General features: G+C 44.1%; 1 protein-coding gene across 1 annotated transcript in view; it reads right to left on the bottom strand.

The window, feature by feature from the left end:
* The window catches only part of tmeff1a (transmembrane protein with EGF-like and two follistatin-like domains 1a), a 111458-nt gene that overhangs the window by 65607 nt on the left and 28351 nt on the right, over positions 1-17500 (bottom strand). Inside the window, exon 2 of the mRNA XM_039816105.1 lies at positions 4686-4777. Within this exon, the coding sequence (XP_039672039.1) occupies positions 4686-4777 (92 nt within the window). The remainder of the gene's footprint in view (positions 1-4685; positions 4778-17500) is intronic.

The raw sequence follows: 17500 nt of genomic DNA, 5'->3' as shown, positions 1-17500 counted from the left end.
ACAACCGGCAGCTCGCGGAGCCCTGTACCCGGCTCACAGTCACCTTTTATCGGGTAAACTCAAACTACCAAGTGCCGCTGATTCTCATGGAGCTTCTGTAGCCGGTGTCACATGACCAGCCGATTTACATATATCATATGTATCGGTTTGTATACATTTACGTACGATATCGTATGAACCCGTCCATGAGAATGCGTTGAACCACTTGTGTTGCTGCTCATTCGTAAGATAACGCATAAACAATTGTGCAACTTTTTGTAATATATTATTATATGAACTGTTGTATGAGGATACCTAGCGTCTTATTAAACATTCATATCATTCACCTCCTTTCTGCTCCACACAACAGATCACTTTAAAGAAAACCTGGCTGTTTGATATCAGCTTTCAACACAGACACACACACACACACACACACAGACAAACACACACACACACACACACACAGACACAGAGACACAGACACACGCATCTCCAGTGAGGTTTTTCATTTCATAGAGATGTGAAACCTTCTCAAGGACTGCTGTGGTGTATTGATTTGGGTTTCTAAAAGCGGAGAATTTCTCCTCTGCAGAGACATGAAACAGGAGAGGAAGGCGGCGTGACATTCATGTCAAATACCGCCATCAGTGATGCATGATGGGACATCAAATCCCCCCCATCACGCTCAAAGACACAAACGTTCCACTTCTGTGTAGTTAGGAGGATTTCTGAACTGACTGAATAACACAAATATGAGTTTTAAATGTCGGAAAAAGCATCAAAAAATGTTAACAAGACACAGAAAAGGCAGACAGATGCACACAAGCACACACACACACACACAAACGGGGGGGTGCGTTGAGCACCCTGCTGTGTGCGCAAGCACTCTGCCTTTTTATTACCACTTGTTTACACACACATACATGTAGTGCATCTTCTTAAATCAAAATATGTGTTGCAAAAAGATCTGAATTTCTCAGAGAGTTATGTTTTTTGGGCATTTTAAGCCTTTTATAACACAGGACAGCTGAAGATATGAAAGGGGAGAGAGAGAGAGGAATGACATGCAGCAAAGGGCCGCATGTCGGAATCGAAGCTGTGGCCGCTGCAACAAGGACTGAGCCTTTGTACACGGGGCGCACGCTCAACCAGGTGAGCTACCCACGTGCCTCTCTTCAGCTTTTATGAATGAGAAGGAAAACTCACTAAACTAAGTGTTTCTGTTACATATTTTAGTTGGAAGAGGTTCATGTCGGAATAAAACACACACTTAGAGGGTATCTGCCGTTTTTTCCACACCTGGACCCTATGGGTCGTTACAGAGTCAACGCATCGGTGCGCATACGCGTCCGCAAGACTACGCATCGCTTCGCCGCGCCGCCATTATGCATCGATCGCGTGGCCAAATGTCGTCCCAGTTTTTGATACGGCGACGATGCGCTAAAAAATACTATCGTTGTCGGTGGGGCGACACTGCATGTATTGTAGTAGTGCCCTATATTTAAATATAGGATACTATATTGTACATTATCCAAAAATATTGAATCAACTTAGCTGAGCAAATTCATCAAACAGAGGACTACTGAGTCACATTTTTCGGTATGTATCAACGTTGTGTGTGTGTGTCTATGCTGTGTGCCCTCCTCAAGAGGCTGAAATAAGCGTACAGCAGGAGAGAGAGAGAGAGACCCAAATGTATTTATATATTTTTAAAAACCTGCTAAACCATGTTTATGCGACCTTTTATTCATGTATTGGTCAGTGCTACCCAATCGTAGCACACTGTACTGGTGGGGAAACACGCCAGCATCTGATAAAAGAAGTCAGCCAGCCAGCCAGCTGCTCCCTGACGAGAGCCTCTCTCCGGGAGGGTCTGGCTCTGCCGACCGAACACCGTGGAGCACTCTGCTACCCCTGTTGCGTGGCGTTGTATTGCATTTCACGCATCACCCGTGACGCTTGCGTCTACTTGCATCCACTGTTTAGACTATGAAAAGGGCGGCGTCGCTCGCGTTGCTTGTTCGCGTTGCTTGTTCGCGTTGCTTGTTCGCGTTGCTTGTTCGCGTTGCTTGCTTTCGCGTTGACTCTGTAACGGCCCTATTTCCCTGTGTCTGACAACATTATAGAAAGGATTTCTAAGGAGGTCGACCTTTCTGTTAAAGAGTAATATCCTTTTTTTAAACATTAAAACATCCGCAAAATTACGATCGCTAAACCCACCAGACTCCATGTAAATAATCAGTGATTTTAGCATCGTAAAATACACTTCATTCAAAGTCAACAGAAACAAAATAAAACTATGAAAAGAAGTTTTGGGTCGTCTTTCTACTTTTCCAACCATCACAACTCTAGTTTTGGTTGAAATAAACACATAGTTTACTGATTTACATGTAACAATATGTTGGCTCTATACACGCTTAAAGTCCAAAAAGAAAAAAGAAAAGAAAAAGAAAGTCCAATGTTTTTCATGGATACAAACACACAGATGTGAGTGAAAAGTGGTGACGTATGTGAGGTGTCTTCGGACTAATAAAGACCACACGCTGCGAGCGTCCGTTTGTTCCTGGATCTGTTTCAAACCTCCAGAATGACCGCAGCAGCTGGACCAGTTCCTGTGTGAAGAGCTTTTCTTTGTTCACGGCAACGTGAATAAAACATGAATCCCTCAACGCCTCCTCATCCCTCTTCTAACTCGTTGCTACAGATAACGCAGGGCGATGACGTCCTTCGGCGTGAAAATCTTTGCTATTTTATATTTACTTTTTCATTCATCACAGCCTTCAGTACAGTTACTCAAGCAGACTTTTTATGAAGAGAAGACTGCAGTTTAGAGGCAACCTAAGGCCTTTGAGTATCTTCAGCACGCATTGGAAAGAAACGTAAAAAACGGAGGAATATATTCGATGAAAACGTTGAAAAAAGTGACAAAAATGTCAGAAAAAGAGATCTTGAAAATATAATAAAAACACTGAAAAATGCCTCAACAACAACAAACAAAACGTCAAAATAATAATAAGTTATCTTTAGCATCCTATTAAAGGGGACCTATTATAGAGCATTTTCAGGTTCATTCTTGTATTTTGTCTTTGTACTAGAACATGTTTACATGCTTTAATGTTCAAAAACACTATTTTTCTAATACTGCCCATGGCTGCTCTCTACAAGCGCCTGTCTCTTTAATCCCTCCCTCCCGACAAAGCCCAGTCTGCTCTGATTGGCCAGCGTGTTCCCTGGAATCTCTGCTCCAGTTCTGTTTCACTAGTATCAGCTGGAGCTACTGCAACGGAGTATATAACAGGACTTAGTTTTGTGAAAAATCACCAATAAAAGGCTTCTAAACCAAATACTACACAACCGGACATGTCCCAGAAGTAACGTAACCCCGAAATTGGGGAGAAATGACCAACATTAGCCGCCAAGATTACAGTTATCCGGCGTCATGCGGCTACTTAGTAGTTAGCACAAAGTTAACGTTAGATTGTAATGGAAAGAAGCGGCACTTTCTACCGTCAAATCGCAGATAAAGGCTTCTGAACCAAATACTACCCAATCGGACATGTTTCAGAAGTAATGCGACCCAAAATTGGGGAGAATTCAACATCATTGGCCGCCAAGATGACATCTTTCACTGCCGTTTGTATGCAGTTACTATAGTTGGCAGTAGACACAAATAGAATATAGCAGCCATTTTCTACAATCAAAAATTGCAGATAAAGGCTTTTAAACTAAATATTGTTAACAGAAAATGTTTCAGGAGTAATGTGAAAAGAAAATACTAGAATTTAAAGGTCCCATGACATGGTGCTCTTTGGATGCTTTTATATAGGCCTTAGTAGTCCCCTAATACTGTATCTGAAGTCTTTTTCCTCGAAATTCAGCCTTGGTGCAGAATTACAGCCACTAGAGCCAGTCCCACAATGATCTTTTCTTAGGATGTGCCATTTCTGTGTCTTTAGCTATAAAGGAGGAGAGAGGGGGGGCAAGGTGGCCCATCTGAGCTTTCATTTTCTCAAAGGCAGAGCAGGATACCCAGGGCTCGGTTTACACCTATCACCATTTCTAGCCACTGGGGGACCATAGGCAGGCTGGGGGAACTCATATTAATGTTAAAAAACCTCATGAAGTGAAATTTAACAACACTGGCAGCTAAGATGACATCTTTTACTGACGTTAGCATGTAGCTACATGCGACAATGTTAACACTGCAGTGGTTTAAAAAAAAAAAAACAGTCCAGTCCTGCCTACCTGGAGCAGATGACCAATCACAGAAGGCCGGCTTAGAGTTGCGAAACACTTAGCCGAGAGTAGAAAAAACTGTTGAAACCGGAGCGTTCAGAACAGTTGGAAATCTGAACATTTGAGCTGAAGTTTAAGTTGAGGCCACATTTACCTTGAAAATCCGACATTATAACATTGTAGATATGATAGAAAATACAGAAAAGCATAAAATGTCCACTTTAAATGAAGTCGCAGGTGGATCTTTAACATTGTGCAACAAGCCTTTGAAGTGTAAATGAATGTTTTTCCAGTCTCGGTCCTTACTGCTGTTCAAGAATTGTTTTATGTAAGAAAGCAGACACAAACAGCAGCAGTAAAAAGCAGAAGAGCAGATGCTGCAGAACGACCGGCTGTCTAATTACCGCCCTGCCTTCCTCCTCCTCTGTAACTGGGACTAATTTGTCCAATTTGGTGTATATTTTTACCTCGAGGGCAGAGCGAGCGTCTGACTGCGAGCCGCCCGGCGGACACTCGGCTCGTTTGCCTCCATCAGCTGTCGCGGCAGACTAATCTTCACCTGCGAAGCCGAGAGTGCAGCGCGAAGATAACGACTTTGATGTTTTATTCATGCCGAGCAGATCAGAGGGACACAAAGACCGCTTCCAGGTTCATTCTGCAGCCTGACGCGGAGAGAGAGAGGCAGAGCAGGAAGTAACTGACCCCCAGGGAAGGTTCTCTGAGACGAGCCTGGTCACTCGGGCCTGTTGGCACTTCTTCGGTTCGCTACTAACAAGACAAGCCTCATATCTGCTACGACGGAGCCGAACGTTGGGGCGTTCATATTGTCACAGGGTTTCCACGCTTCCTGGTGAACATGGAAGTTAAAGGTCCCATGACATGGTGCTCTTTGGATGCTTTTATATAGGCCTTAGTGGTTCCCTAATACTTTATCTGAAGTCCCTTTTATATAGGCCTAAGTGGTCCCCTAATACTGTATCTGAAGTCTCATTTATATAGACCTTAGTGGTTCCCTAATACTGTATCTGAAGTCTCTTTTATATAGACCTTAGTGGTCCCCTAATACTGTATCTGAAGTCTCTTTTATATAGACCTTAGTGGTCCCCTAATACTGTATCTGAAGTCTCTTTCCCGAAATTCAGCCTTGGTGCAGAATTACAGCCACTAGAGCCAGTCCCACAATGAGCTTTCCTTAGGATGTGCCATTTCTGTGTCTGTAGCTATTGAGGAGGAGAGAGGGGGGGGGCAAGCTGGAGGGTGGGGGTGTGGTCTTGACCAACTGCCACTTTGCTCGTTTGAAAGCCATGATGTCTCTCTCTCATGGGTGGGCCAAATTCTCTGGGCGGGCAAAGCAGAGAAAGGGGAGTTAACCTTGCTCCTTATGACCTCTTAAGGAGAAGATTCCTGATTGGTCCATCTGAGCTTTCATTTTCTCAAAGGCAGAGCAGGATACCCAGGGCTCGGTTTACACCTATCACCATTTCTAGCCACTGGGGGACCATAGGCAGGCTGGGGGAACGTATATTAATGTTAAACAACCTCATAAAGTGACATTTTCATGCCATAGGATCTTTAAGCTCTAGAGGAGAAATCTTTGAAAAAGTCCCCAAAATGTCCTGGAACACTTGAAAAGGTCCGTCAGGGTTCATACTGTCTGACAGGGGCGGAGCAAGGCGGTGTCAACATTCAAGGCTCAGCCCAAACCTAGGGGGATAACAGGGAGATTTGGTTTCCATTCACAGCAGCTATATGCACTTTTTTTCCAAGTTTCTTTTAAGATAACAGAATGCCTAAAAATCTGTACTGTTATTTGGAAAGTTACATGGATGCGCTGTATCGGAAAGGGCAGAGTGGGCTTGACTTCATGAGGAGGCTGCGGTCATTCAATGTCTGCAGTAAGCTCCTCTGGATGTTTTACCAGTCAGTCATTGCCAGTGTCCTGTTTTATGCTGTGGTGTGCTGGGGAGGCAGCATTAAGAAGAGAGAGAGACGCTGGGCGACTGAACAGGCTGGTAAGGAAAGCTGGCTCTGTTGTCGGCATTGAGCTGGAGTCGCTCACAGCAACTGCAGAGAAACGGACCATGAGTAGGATGCTGGCGATCATGGACAATGAACGCCACCCTCTACACAGCACGTTCTTTAAACAGAGGAGCATGTTCAGTGGCAGACTTCTGTCACTGTCATGCTCAACAGACAGGTTAAGGAGGTCCTTCGTCCCCAGGGCCATCCAGCTCTTCAATACCATACAAAGGGGGGAGGGGAGAAATTGATTTTTCAGCATGAGCCTGTCTCTCTCAGCCCCTACCATTATATCTCTGTCTGCTGTACTCCTGACCTGACTGTCTACACAATCTGGACTGTGGTCATAACATCTTATAACTTATTCCCTGTTATACTGTATATTGTTCTTAAATAATATTATTTCTTTTCTTGTTTGTCAAGCAATTCTATTATGTTTACATTCTTGTCTTTTCATTGTCATAGTTAATATTTAATAATAAGCTATTGCACTGTTTAATCTCTGCACTGTTCACTTTTGCACTACCACCATTGCACACACTCTACCATAGCGCCTTATCATGGTCATTTCATCAGACACTAGGGTTAGGCAAGGGTTAGGTTTGGGGTGAGGGTTAGGGTTAGGTGACTTTAAGTCAACGGTCGCAGCGCTGCCTTGAAGTCGACGGTGGGGGCTTAAAACACCATTGAGCTTGACGGACAGAGTCGTAAAACTTCCGTCATGACGCTCACCTTTTGTCGGCTAAACTTAACTGTAAAGACCGCTAAACTTAACTTTAAAGACCGCTAAACTTAACTGTCATGAGACCGACCACCGTCAACGTAATTTCATAGGATATCGGTTACGTCGTAATTGAATTGTGGGTTTCCATTGGCCACCTGACTGGGGTGGGGTGTGGTCTATCTGTGGCCAGCGGGCTGAAGCGAGTCTGGGAACTGATGTTCCAGTAAAACCAAGCTGTGGTATTATCCTAGACGTAGTGAGAGTAATGAAGTTCCAAAGGTGACCAATCTCATATATTACAAATGTTTTTTATTGTGTGTATTTGTTCTGGTTCCTTGTTTCACTTCTCATGTTTTCGGTCTTCTGTGATTTTCCTTGTGTTTGTTTCATGCGTTGCTTCTTTTATTTTGTAGTCTCCCTGTTTCTCCCATGTTATGTCTCGTTCTACTCCCTGTCTTTTGGGTTTCCCGCCTTTGAGATGGTCTGCCCCGCCCTGATGTGTTTTGCCTGTTCCCCAGTCCTTGTGTCACCTGTCCCTTGTTTCACCCTCGTTTATTTAAGGCCGGGACACACACGGCCTATAATCGGCCGTTGGACAGCCTGGCGAGGTCAGTGACTCGAATCTGTTCGGTGTGTCCCGTGCCGTCGTCAGTCCGGGGGGCTGTCGGCCTTCATTTTGGCCGACCGGAGACAGGGCAGTCGGGACTCACCCGGAAACGGCAAGCGGAATGAGTGTGACTAGAGTCTCTCAAAATCTGACGAAAATCTCTTAAACTGACCTTTGTTGAGCTGAAATGAAGACAGATTCAGCAACTGCACGGCCTATTTCTCGCTTAAAATGTTTTCAGAAACATGTTTCGGTGAACTATTTTAGTACAATATGAGATCGTATTCTCAACGAGCCGCCATGACAGTCTGGCTTTGAATTTCCGGAGAAAACAAACCCATGTGACGCGTTCATCCAATCAGCTGCCGGTTTTCATTTCTGGGGCAACAATACAGAGTAGAGCCGCCTGCTGCTATGAAGACGTATTATGTTTCTCAAGTCGGTGTCGCCTCAGTGTGTCCCGAGACAGTTTTTTGGACCTCGGGGACCCGACTGATCATCTCGACTGGCTTTTCTGGTGACGGTCGTCTGGCTGGTGTGTCCCGGCTATAAGTCTGTGTGCTCTCTGTGTCTGTGGTTGGTTTATCATCGTCCGTCAAGAGTCTCGTGTGCGAGTTCCTTCCGGTGTAAGCTGTATTTTTGTGTTCTTTGGTTTTTCCCCGTTCCTTCCGTGTTCCTTGGTTTTTATTTTATTTGGACATTACCAGCTTGCTTGTTTTTGTAAGTTCTCTTTGTGTTATCATTCAATTATTTTTATCTCTTAACTGCTGCTCCCTCCTCGCATTTCTGCACTTGGGTCCAAGCCAGATTACTGCTAAATGTATCAGTCAGAGAGACTGAGGACAAGATTTGTGGCTTTTGAGTAAACATTTCGGGGCATAAGTCCGTAGGAAGCTACCTCCCCGCTCCACCGATGCGGTCTAGTATTATCAGGCCGCCTGAACGAGCCCTCCGGACCGACTTTATGAAATAAAACTCAAAGCACTATATTCATTTCACAGCTCACAGAGCGGAGCTCTCTGCAGCTTCCTGTCCCATCTGTCTGATGCAGCTTTGATTGTGTTTCTAAAACCCTTCTTTAAGAAAAGCTTCGCCAATGACACCGTTTAATTCATGAGCCTGATGACTGCATCAGCAGTTATTAATAGAGATCCTAAACAATGTTTCCTTTATCCCAGAAATGACAATATTGTTGCTGTCTCCGTGGATTTGCTTACAGACTCAACGTATCAGCAGATCTGTCATTTATAAAAACGGCTCTTCTAGTCACTCAAGTTTGATTTACGACGTATTCTAAAAGCCGTTTCCTTTAAAAGCTGTATATGAAAATGGTGCACTTATAGAAAGTACTGTAAAATAAAGAGAGACGTCCTTAAAGCTGCAAAACGCTGTTGATGTTCTTCGCTGATTCACTCTCTCTCTCTCAATATTACGGTTGTTAGCGTTGATGGAAAAGCTATTTGCAGATGTGAAGCACTTCAAACTATAACTCTTGCCCTATTTTATTTGCAGGCGGCGTTCTGCTTCTCCTGCTTCTCCCATTATGTGTACATAACGCAAAGGACCTGCAGGCAGGATTTGGCTTCAAATGAAGATTTTTAAGCTCCGTTTCTGGCTCGGTAGTAACCTTCTGAGGAGAATGTTTGTTAAAGGCCGTCCACACCGAGAATTATAAGTATAATTTTAAATATATTGTTTAAAAAAAGTTGTTATGGGCGCCCAGATAGCTCAGTTGGTAGAGCGGGCACCCGTATATAGAGGTTTACTCCTCGACTCAGACCTGCGGCCCCTTTGCTGCATGTCATTTCCCTCTCTCTCCCCTTTCATGTCTTCAGCTATCCTGTCAAAAGTAGGCCTAAAAATGCCACAATATTAAAATTGTTACGAGTCCACAGTAACAACTATTAACGGTTTGTTTTTTTGTAGGACGCCCAGTCCGAAAATTTCTAATGTGTTGTTTTGTATCGGTCATCCTTAAAAAAAATTATTTTCACCGGGTCTCCTGGGTGAAAGTCCTGTGTTTGTTTGACCCATTTGACCCCTGCCTCCTATCCCCCTATCTCCTATCCCCGTCTCCTATCCCCCTGCCTCATCTCCAATCCCCCTGTGTCGTCTCCTTTCCCCCTGCATCCTAACCCCCTGCCTCGTCTCCTATCCCCCAGCCTCGTCTCCTATCCCCCTGCATCCTAACCAGTGCCTCGTCTCCTAACATCCTGCCTCATCTCCTATCCCCCTGCCTCCTATCCCCCAGCCTTGTCTCCTATCCCGCAGCCTCATCTCCTAACCCCCTGTCTCCTACCCCCCAGCCTCGTCTCCTATCCCCCAGCCTCGTCTCCTATCCCCCTGCTTCCTATCCCCCAGCCTTGTCTCCTATCCCCCTGCATCCTAACCCCTGCCTCGTCTCCTATCTCCCTGCCTCCTATCCACCCGCCTTGTCTCCTATCCCCCTGTCTCCTATCCCCCAGCCTCGTCTCCTACCCCTCTGCCTCCTCTCAGACCACCACAGGATGACACAGAAGCACTCAAACAAAAGACACAAAAGAGACCAAGGCAGAGAGAAATAACCGCAGGCCTTTTCATTTCCTCTGTTGTTTGGAGGCAGCTTTTAGCCTTCTGTCCGTTTTGTTCTCTGTTGTCAAAGTTAAAGGTCAAAGGCTCAACGATGACAGGAAGTTAAAGTGTATCCGCAGGCCCAAAAAAATCCACCAGCTACTCTCAACATCCTACAGATGCAAAGCAATCAAACAGGACTGCAAGTGACTAACAGCGAGTTGCTGTAGTTTAATGTGTGTGTGTGTGTGTGTGTGTGTGTGTGTGTGTGTGTGTGTGTGTGTGTTCTGATGTGCTTCAGGATAACCGCTGTGTGTGCCCTTATTGAGAAAACAATATAAAACAGACGAGGGCGTCATTTCCTCTGGCACAGAGATGAAACCTCTTATCTGATTACAGGCGGTTGTTTTAAAAACATCTCATGTCAGCCAGAACCGCCAGAGCTGCAAAGATGAATCCATTAGTTGTCAACTACTAAATTAATCGCCAGCTGGGCGCCCAGATAGCTCAGTTGGTAGAGCGGGCGCCCGTATATAGAGGTTTACTCGTCTTTGCTGCATGTCATTCACCCTCTCTCTCCCCTTTCATTTCTTCAGCTGTCCTGCCAAAATAAAGGCCTAAAAATGCCCAAAAAATAATCGCCAACTATTTTGATAATCAATTCATCGATTTGAGTCATTTTTTTTAATGAAAAAAATTAAGACAAATTATATAATCCCACTCACACTGATGCACAATTTTTGCGAATATTCCTTCCGCAAAATCAAGAAATGTGCAAAGCCTAATTTTTTTAAACTCCTTTTTCACCGTTCTGCCTGAAACTTTTCATGTAGCGTCTTCAGATAGACCTGACAAGAACCTATTAAAAGAATTTTGCTCAGTTGAAAAATGCATGAATTAGGAACAAACACATTTTGTAGCCAGCGACCAAAACATGAACTTTTGCATACGATGACCAAATTAAACACTATCAACACAGAACTTTATATTCTTGTTTGACGTGCCACACTGATGCTCTGCGTCCAATCTGGCGAAGATCGGCCAATTCATGTCTCATGAAGACCTCATCTGATTTTTAAGAAATACAAAACGAAATGTCTTGGATTCACCTCTTACATTTACGTGAATTACTTACGTGAATTAATTGCGTTATGCACCTCACATACCAAAAATTACACACATGGACCCCCAGGTGGCGCTATAACCAAGGTAGTTTGCTTAAGTGTGAATACTTTTTCTAGTTTCGTCTCTCCTCTGTGACAGTTAACTGAATATCTTTGAGTTGTGGACAAAACAAGGCAGTTGAGGACTTCTTTTTGGGTGTTGGGAAACAATGAGCCACATTTTTCACCATTTTCTGACATTTTAGAGACCAAACAACTAATCCATTCATCCAGAAAATAATCTACAGATTAATCAACTTTGACAATAACCGTTACCAACAACATGTTTGTCAGTCTGTGTCCCTCAGCTCCGAGTGCGTTGGTTCCTACTGAAGACGTAAATCTTTAAAAAACACAAATATATATAGTTTCATCAGTTATTTCCTGAAACAGCTGCTCACTAGTGTGAAACCTGCTTCGTCCTCTTCCTCACCTCGCTGTCGGCCGAGAATAAGCTTTGACTCCCTCCACCCCCGCACACCACCTACACATTTGCATAATTGCATCCCCACAACTTCATACAGTGTAATTTGTCTCAATCGGTTGACAGGCGGTGAACTAAGTCTGCAGCGAGTGCAACTCACTGATAGGCTGAAAGTCTGTGTGTTGTTTTAGTTCCACTGTGGCTTTTTCCGGCTACATTTAAATGGCTACGTTTTGGTTTTTAAGCTTTAAGTTTTGAGCCAAAAGTGATCTCCGTGCACCAAGTGTTTTTTAGCTCCAGTAGAAGAACTAATCTGTGTTTAAACTAACCCAAACCATCATCATTCTGGTATACTGGGCATAAACAGGAGGCAGCGTGGAGACTCCGCCCACTGCTGGTAGTTGCCATGGTAATGTGAGTAGCTGTAAGTCTCAGAGAACGAGACATTGTGACCAATAAGACCCAATCAGGAGGAGAAACGTTGGCGTCTGTGTCTGTGTTGCCAAAGGTCTCCGTTTGGCGGCCGTTGAGACGGCAACACAACCCCGCAGATTACCAACCAGAACGGGTCAGAAGGGTTTCCTAATGTCTCCGGTTTAGGGGCTCGGAAACACCAGAGCAGGGGGAATGAGAGGGGGAAACACCAGAGCAGGGGGAATGAGAGGTGGAAACACTATGGCCACTAGAGGGCCACTACAAATATAAATATAGGTTATAATTGCTGCTTGAACAAAACGACTTATGTGGCCATTTTTCAGGGTAAAAACAGTCTAAGGGCCTTATTTTAACGACCTGAAAAGACCTTGTGGGTGGATCTCGGTACCGGCTATGATACCGGCGGGATAAATGACTCTTGCGCCCGACGCAAATCTAAAATGGGTTGGTCTGAAGTAGCTAGGTGTGGTTTGGGCGTAACGTGCAATAAACCAATCAGAGTGTCGTCTCACATTCCCTTTAAGAGCAGGCGTGCTTGTTCCATGGCGGATTGCTATCATAACAGCGGATTTGCTTGGCGCACGCCAGCGGGAGCTGTCTGAGATGCGGTAAAGTAATAAATACCCGTCTTGGCCGGGTGGCGATGTTGCTGCGGCCTCTCGGGCGCATCTCCTCAAGTCTGGAGAGGATTGCTGCAGCCATGGAGCGTGGGCCTCCAAACGCATCACCTGTACCTGTTGTGCCCCTTCCTCTTCCCCCCCCCACTCCATCTCCGTTCACCCGCTCCACCAGGAGCACATCGCGCATTGCCACTCCCGGACCAGATCCCACCGTAGTTCAACATCACGTCTCCTTAAGTCCTCTAATATTTCCTCCCATTTATGTCATCAACACATCCATGATTCATGGTTGCTTGTTGTGTAAAACACAACAAGCTTGTTGTGTAAAACAACAAGCTTTGTGGCTTGTTGTGTAAAACACAACAAGCCACAAAGAATGCTGGGACTTTTTGAGGACTGTACTGTAGAGTGCCTCCTGATCTATCCAAACACATGAAGCGCATTTTCAGTAATATTTTTCTTTGTAATTATGTATGGTTTGCAAAAATGGGAACTGCTGTGTCCGTGTAGATGAGAGAAGTGTATGCGTGTTGTGCACACGCTACATTATGGCCAAGCGTGCGCCCCTAAAATACCATCTGAATAACGCGCTACTGACTAGCGCCACTGACTTTAGACTAGGTTTTTCCTGGTCTGTGGCGGAATTGTTTTCTGAAACTGCAAAATAGCACCAGGGAACGTTTGCGCCTGAACACACCTCCTCTTTTCGCTGAACCGCCCCCAGGAGTGCAAATACATTCCCTAATTAACCGACGTGCGTCTGTGGAGGGAAAAGTCCGCTGTGAGTCGGGTGCAAAATAGGGATGATACATGCGTCGGTGTACAAAGGCAATTGCGCTGAGCGCAAGATAGGGCCCTAAAAGTGAATATATGAAGAGGAAATTACAATAAATAAAATAAAAAAGGGGTTTGATAGAACACAAATCTTCTGGATTAAAACATGTTAGATTCCCTTGTTAATTATGACTTTGACTTCCCTGAAGGGTTTAAGTTGGGCTCTGGTCTGTCAGTGTGCGTTCCATGCAGTAAATCTGACTTGTTTTTGTGGTGAAGTGCTGATTTGTCGGCTGTGGAAAAGCTCTTCAGAGAGTCTGTACACAGCGCCAAAACAGAGACTGAGAGGGGCTTTTGTTCGTCCTCGGGGCCTTTCTCGCAGACTGTTTACAGCCTCTCTGCATGTTGGGACTTTTTATGAGCCTTGTGGACGCCGCTGTCAGGATGCCACGAGCACGCAAAAACAACCCCCCACCCCACCCCGGAAATCTGTCACAACCTCGCTCTGTCCCCGAGCTGCCCTGAAAACACAAAGAGTCATTCAGCTTCACGACGGGAACAATGCATTCAGAAAGCTTGACTATAAAAACGGATGCGTTTTGTTTAAACGCTGACCTGACAGTCGAAAACAGAGCTACCATTTTGCGGATGTTTTGTGTCACTTGTTTTGTCATGTCATGTTTTTTTAACATTAATATGAGTTCCCCCAGCCTGCCTATGGTCCCCCAGTGGCTAGGAATGGTGATAGGTGTAAACCGAGCCCTGGGTATCCTGCTCTGCCTTTGAGAAAATGAAAGCTCAGATGGGCCAATCAGGAATCTTCTCCTTATGAGGTCATAAGGAGCAAGGTTACCTCCCCTTTCTCTGCTTTGCCCGCCCAGAGAATTTGGCCCACCCATGAGAGAGAGAGAGAGACATCATGGCTTTCAAACGAGCAAAGTGGCAGTTGGTCAAGGCCACACCCCCACCCTCCACCTTGCCCCCCCTCTCTCCTCCTCAATAGCTACAGACACAGAAATGACACATCCTAAGGAAAGCTCATTGTGGGACTGGCTCTAGTGGCTGTAATTCTGCACCAAGGCTGAATTTCGGGAAAGAGACTTCAGATACAGTATTAGGGGACCAATAAGGTCTATATAAAAGAGACTTCAGATACAGTATTAGGGGACCACTAAGGTCCATATAAAAGAGACTTCAGATACAGTATTAGGGGACCACTAAGGTCTATATAAAAGAGACTTCAGATACAGTATTAGGGGACCAATAAGGTCTATATAAAAGAGACTTCAGATACAGTATTAGGGGACCAATAAGGTCCATATAAAAGAGACTTCACATACAGTATTAGGGGACCACTAAGGTCTATATAAAAGAGACTTCAGATACAGTATTAGGGGACCACTAAGGTCTATATAAAAGAGACGTCAGATACAGTATTAGGGGACCACTAAGGCCTATATAAAAGAGACTTCAGATACAGTATTGGGGGACCACTAAGATCTATATAAAAGAGACTTCAGATACAGTATTAGGGGACCACTAAGGTCTATATAAAAGAGACTTCAGATACAGTATTAGGGGACCACTAAGGTCTATATAAAAGATACTTCAGATACAGTATTAGGGGGACCACTAAGGTCTATATAAAAGATACGTCAGATACAGTATTAGGGGACCACTAAGGTCTATATAAAAGAGACTTCAGATACAGTATTAGGGGACCACTAAGATCTATATAAAAGATACTTCAGATACAGTAATTAGGGGACCACTAAGGTCTATATAAAAGAGACTTCAGATACAGTATTAGGGGACCACTAAGGTCTATATAAAAGAGACTTCAGATACAGTATTAGGGGACCACTAAGGTCTATATAAAAGAGACTTCAGATACAGTATTAGGGGACCACTAAGGTCTATATAAAAGAGACTTCAGATACAGTATTAGGGGACCACTAAGGCCTATATAAATGCATCCAAAGAGCACCATGTCATGGGACCTTTAATTCCTCTCAGGTTGTTTTATATTCCCCTTGGTTTCCCTCTGTAATGTCTGTCAGGATCCTTTTCGCCTTAGTCTTTAACCTCATCCTCTCCTAACCCGAGCAGTCACATAAATCTCCCGACTGGCGTTTTTAACGCTGCTGCCGAGATGGAAAAGCCCCCCCCCGCCTCCCTTCCCCCCATGGTTATTGATTCTGAAGCAGGCGTCACAAGACCCGAAGCGAGCGCAGTTCGATTAGATTTTAACAGCTTTATGTTGACGTGAGACTTTTTGTCTTCCTCTTGGAAGACAAAGAGAGAGATTTAGCTTTGCAGATGCTCAGATGTGCTGCTGAGCGAACGAATAACAAAACCTCAGTGAAGAAGCCGAGTCAAACGGTAAACAAGCGGCGAGACGCAGACCACAAACACACGGAAATCCGGCCGAGACCGCGGAGGGTGTGTGAGGAAGACGAGAGTCACTGGCATCAATCACAGTCAGACAGGGGAACATTTAATGTAACAGATAGCAGTTCAGCGTGAGCCGCAGATAAACAGTTGTGGAAGATATATGACACATATCGCGCCCGTTTTCAAAAGACGATAACACAAAATGCTTTCCTACAAAGCGTCTGAGAGGGAGACGTTCAGTACGATGCCCGAGACAGGATGTGGTTAGCCCAGCTAATAAATCCAGACCTCTGCAGCTCGGTAATTAACACAAATTAAACACTGTGTGGTTTAAGGAAGAGACCCTTTTAAATGACTTCCTGTCTGTCTGTCAGAGTACATTTTGAATGTCATTGCATGTTGTGATATTATTGCAGTGGCTTTATATTTATTTTAAAAACGTATTACAGGCTGACTATGCAAAGGTTCTGCTTATATGAGCTTTTATTCTATATTTCTGTGCTATAACAGAGATACATGCTGCATGTTTTTGTTAGTTACAGCAGAAAGTCTGCAGGTTTCAGTCGAAATGAGACGTGGAACGCGTGATCCACAGGTGACCCTCACCTAACGGTCGAGGGTGAAAAACGACAGGGTGGCAGTGAAATCAAATATCTTGGGGTGCTAACTGGTCAGTGTAACGCTTATCAGTTCAATTTACTAAGCACAAACGGACATTTGGAAAAACAGTCCCTCCAGAAAAACGTGATTATGCGATCGCATAATTCAACGCATAATCAAAAGTCTGCATATTGATGTGCATTTTTTCAAATATGCCGCGCTTTCGCCACATAAATTGCCGATTTCCACGCAAAATATGCGGGGCTTGCATGATTTCATAATCCCCGCATTTTCGTTGCAAAAAAAGTCCCATAATATACAGTACAGGCCAAAAGTTTGGACACACTTTCTCATTCAATGTGTTTCCTTTTTATTTTCATGACTATTTGCATTGTAGATTCTCACTGAAGGCATCAAAACTATGAATGAACACATATGGAATTATGTACTTAAAAAACAAGTGTGAAATAACTGAAAACATGTCTTATATTTTAGATTCTTCAAAGTAGCCACCCTTTGCTTTTTTATTAATAAGGGAAATAATTCCACTAATTAACCCTGACAAAGCACACCTGTGAAGGTAAAACCATTTCAGGTGACTACCTCATGAAGCTCATTGAGAGAACACCAAGGGTTTGCAGAGTTATCAAAAAAAGCAAAGGGTGGCTACTTTGAGGAATCTAAAATATAAGACATGTTTTCAGTTATTTCACACTTTTTTCTTAAGTACATAATTCCATATGTGTTCATTCATAGTTTTGATGCCTTCGGTGAGAATCTACAATGTAAATAGTCATGAAAATAAAGAAACACATTGAATGAGAAGGTGTGTCCAAACTTTTGGCCTGTACTGTATACATATATATATATATTTATATGTATTATGATAAAACAGCAGCTCCTCCCCCTTCCTGCCTTGTTGCTGCCTTGAATGGGTTCACCGGGAGAGTCTGTGATGCGAGACTAATCAGG

This window comes from Perca fluviatilis, chromosome 11, assembly GCF_010015445.1.
Source record: "Perca fluviatilis chromosome 11, GENO_Pfluv_1.0, whole genome shotgun sequence".
NCBI lineage: Eukaryota > Metazoa > Chordata > Actinopteri > Perciformes > Percidae > Perca > Perca fluviatilis.
The sequence above is the reverse complement of the archived record's forward strand: the minus strand, read 5'-3'. Positions and strand labels throughout refer to the sequence as shown.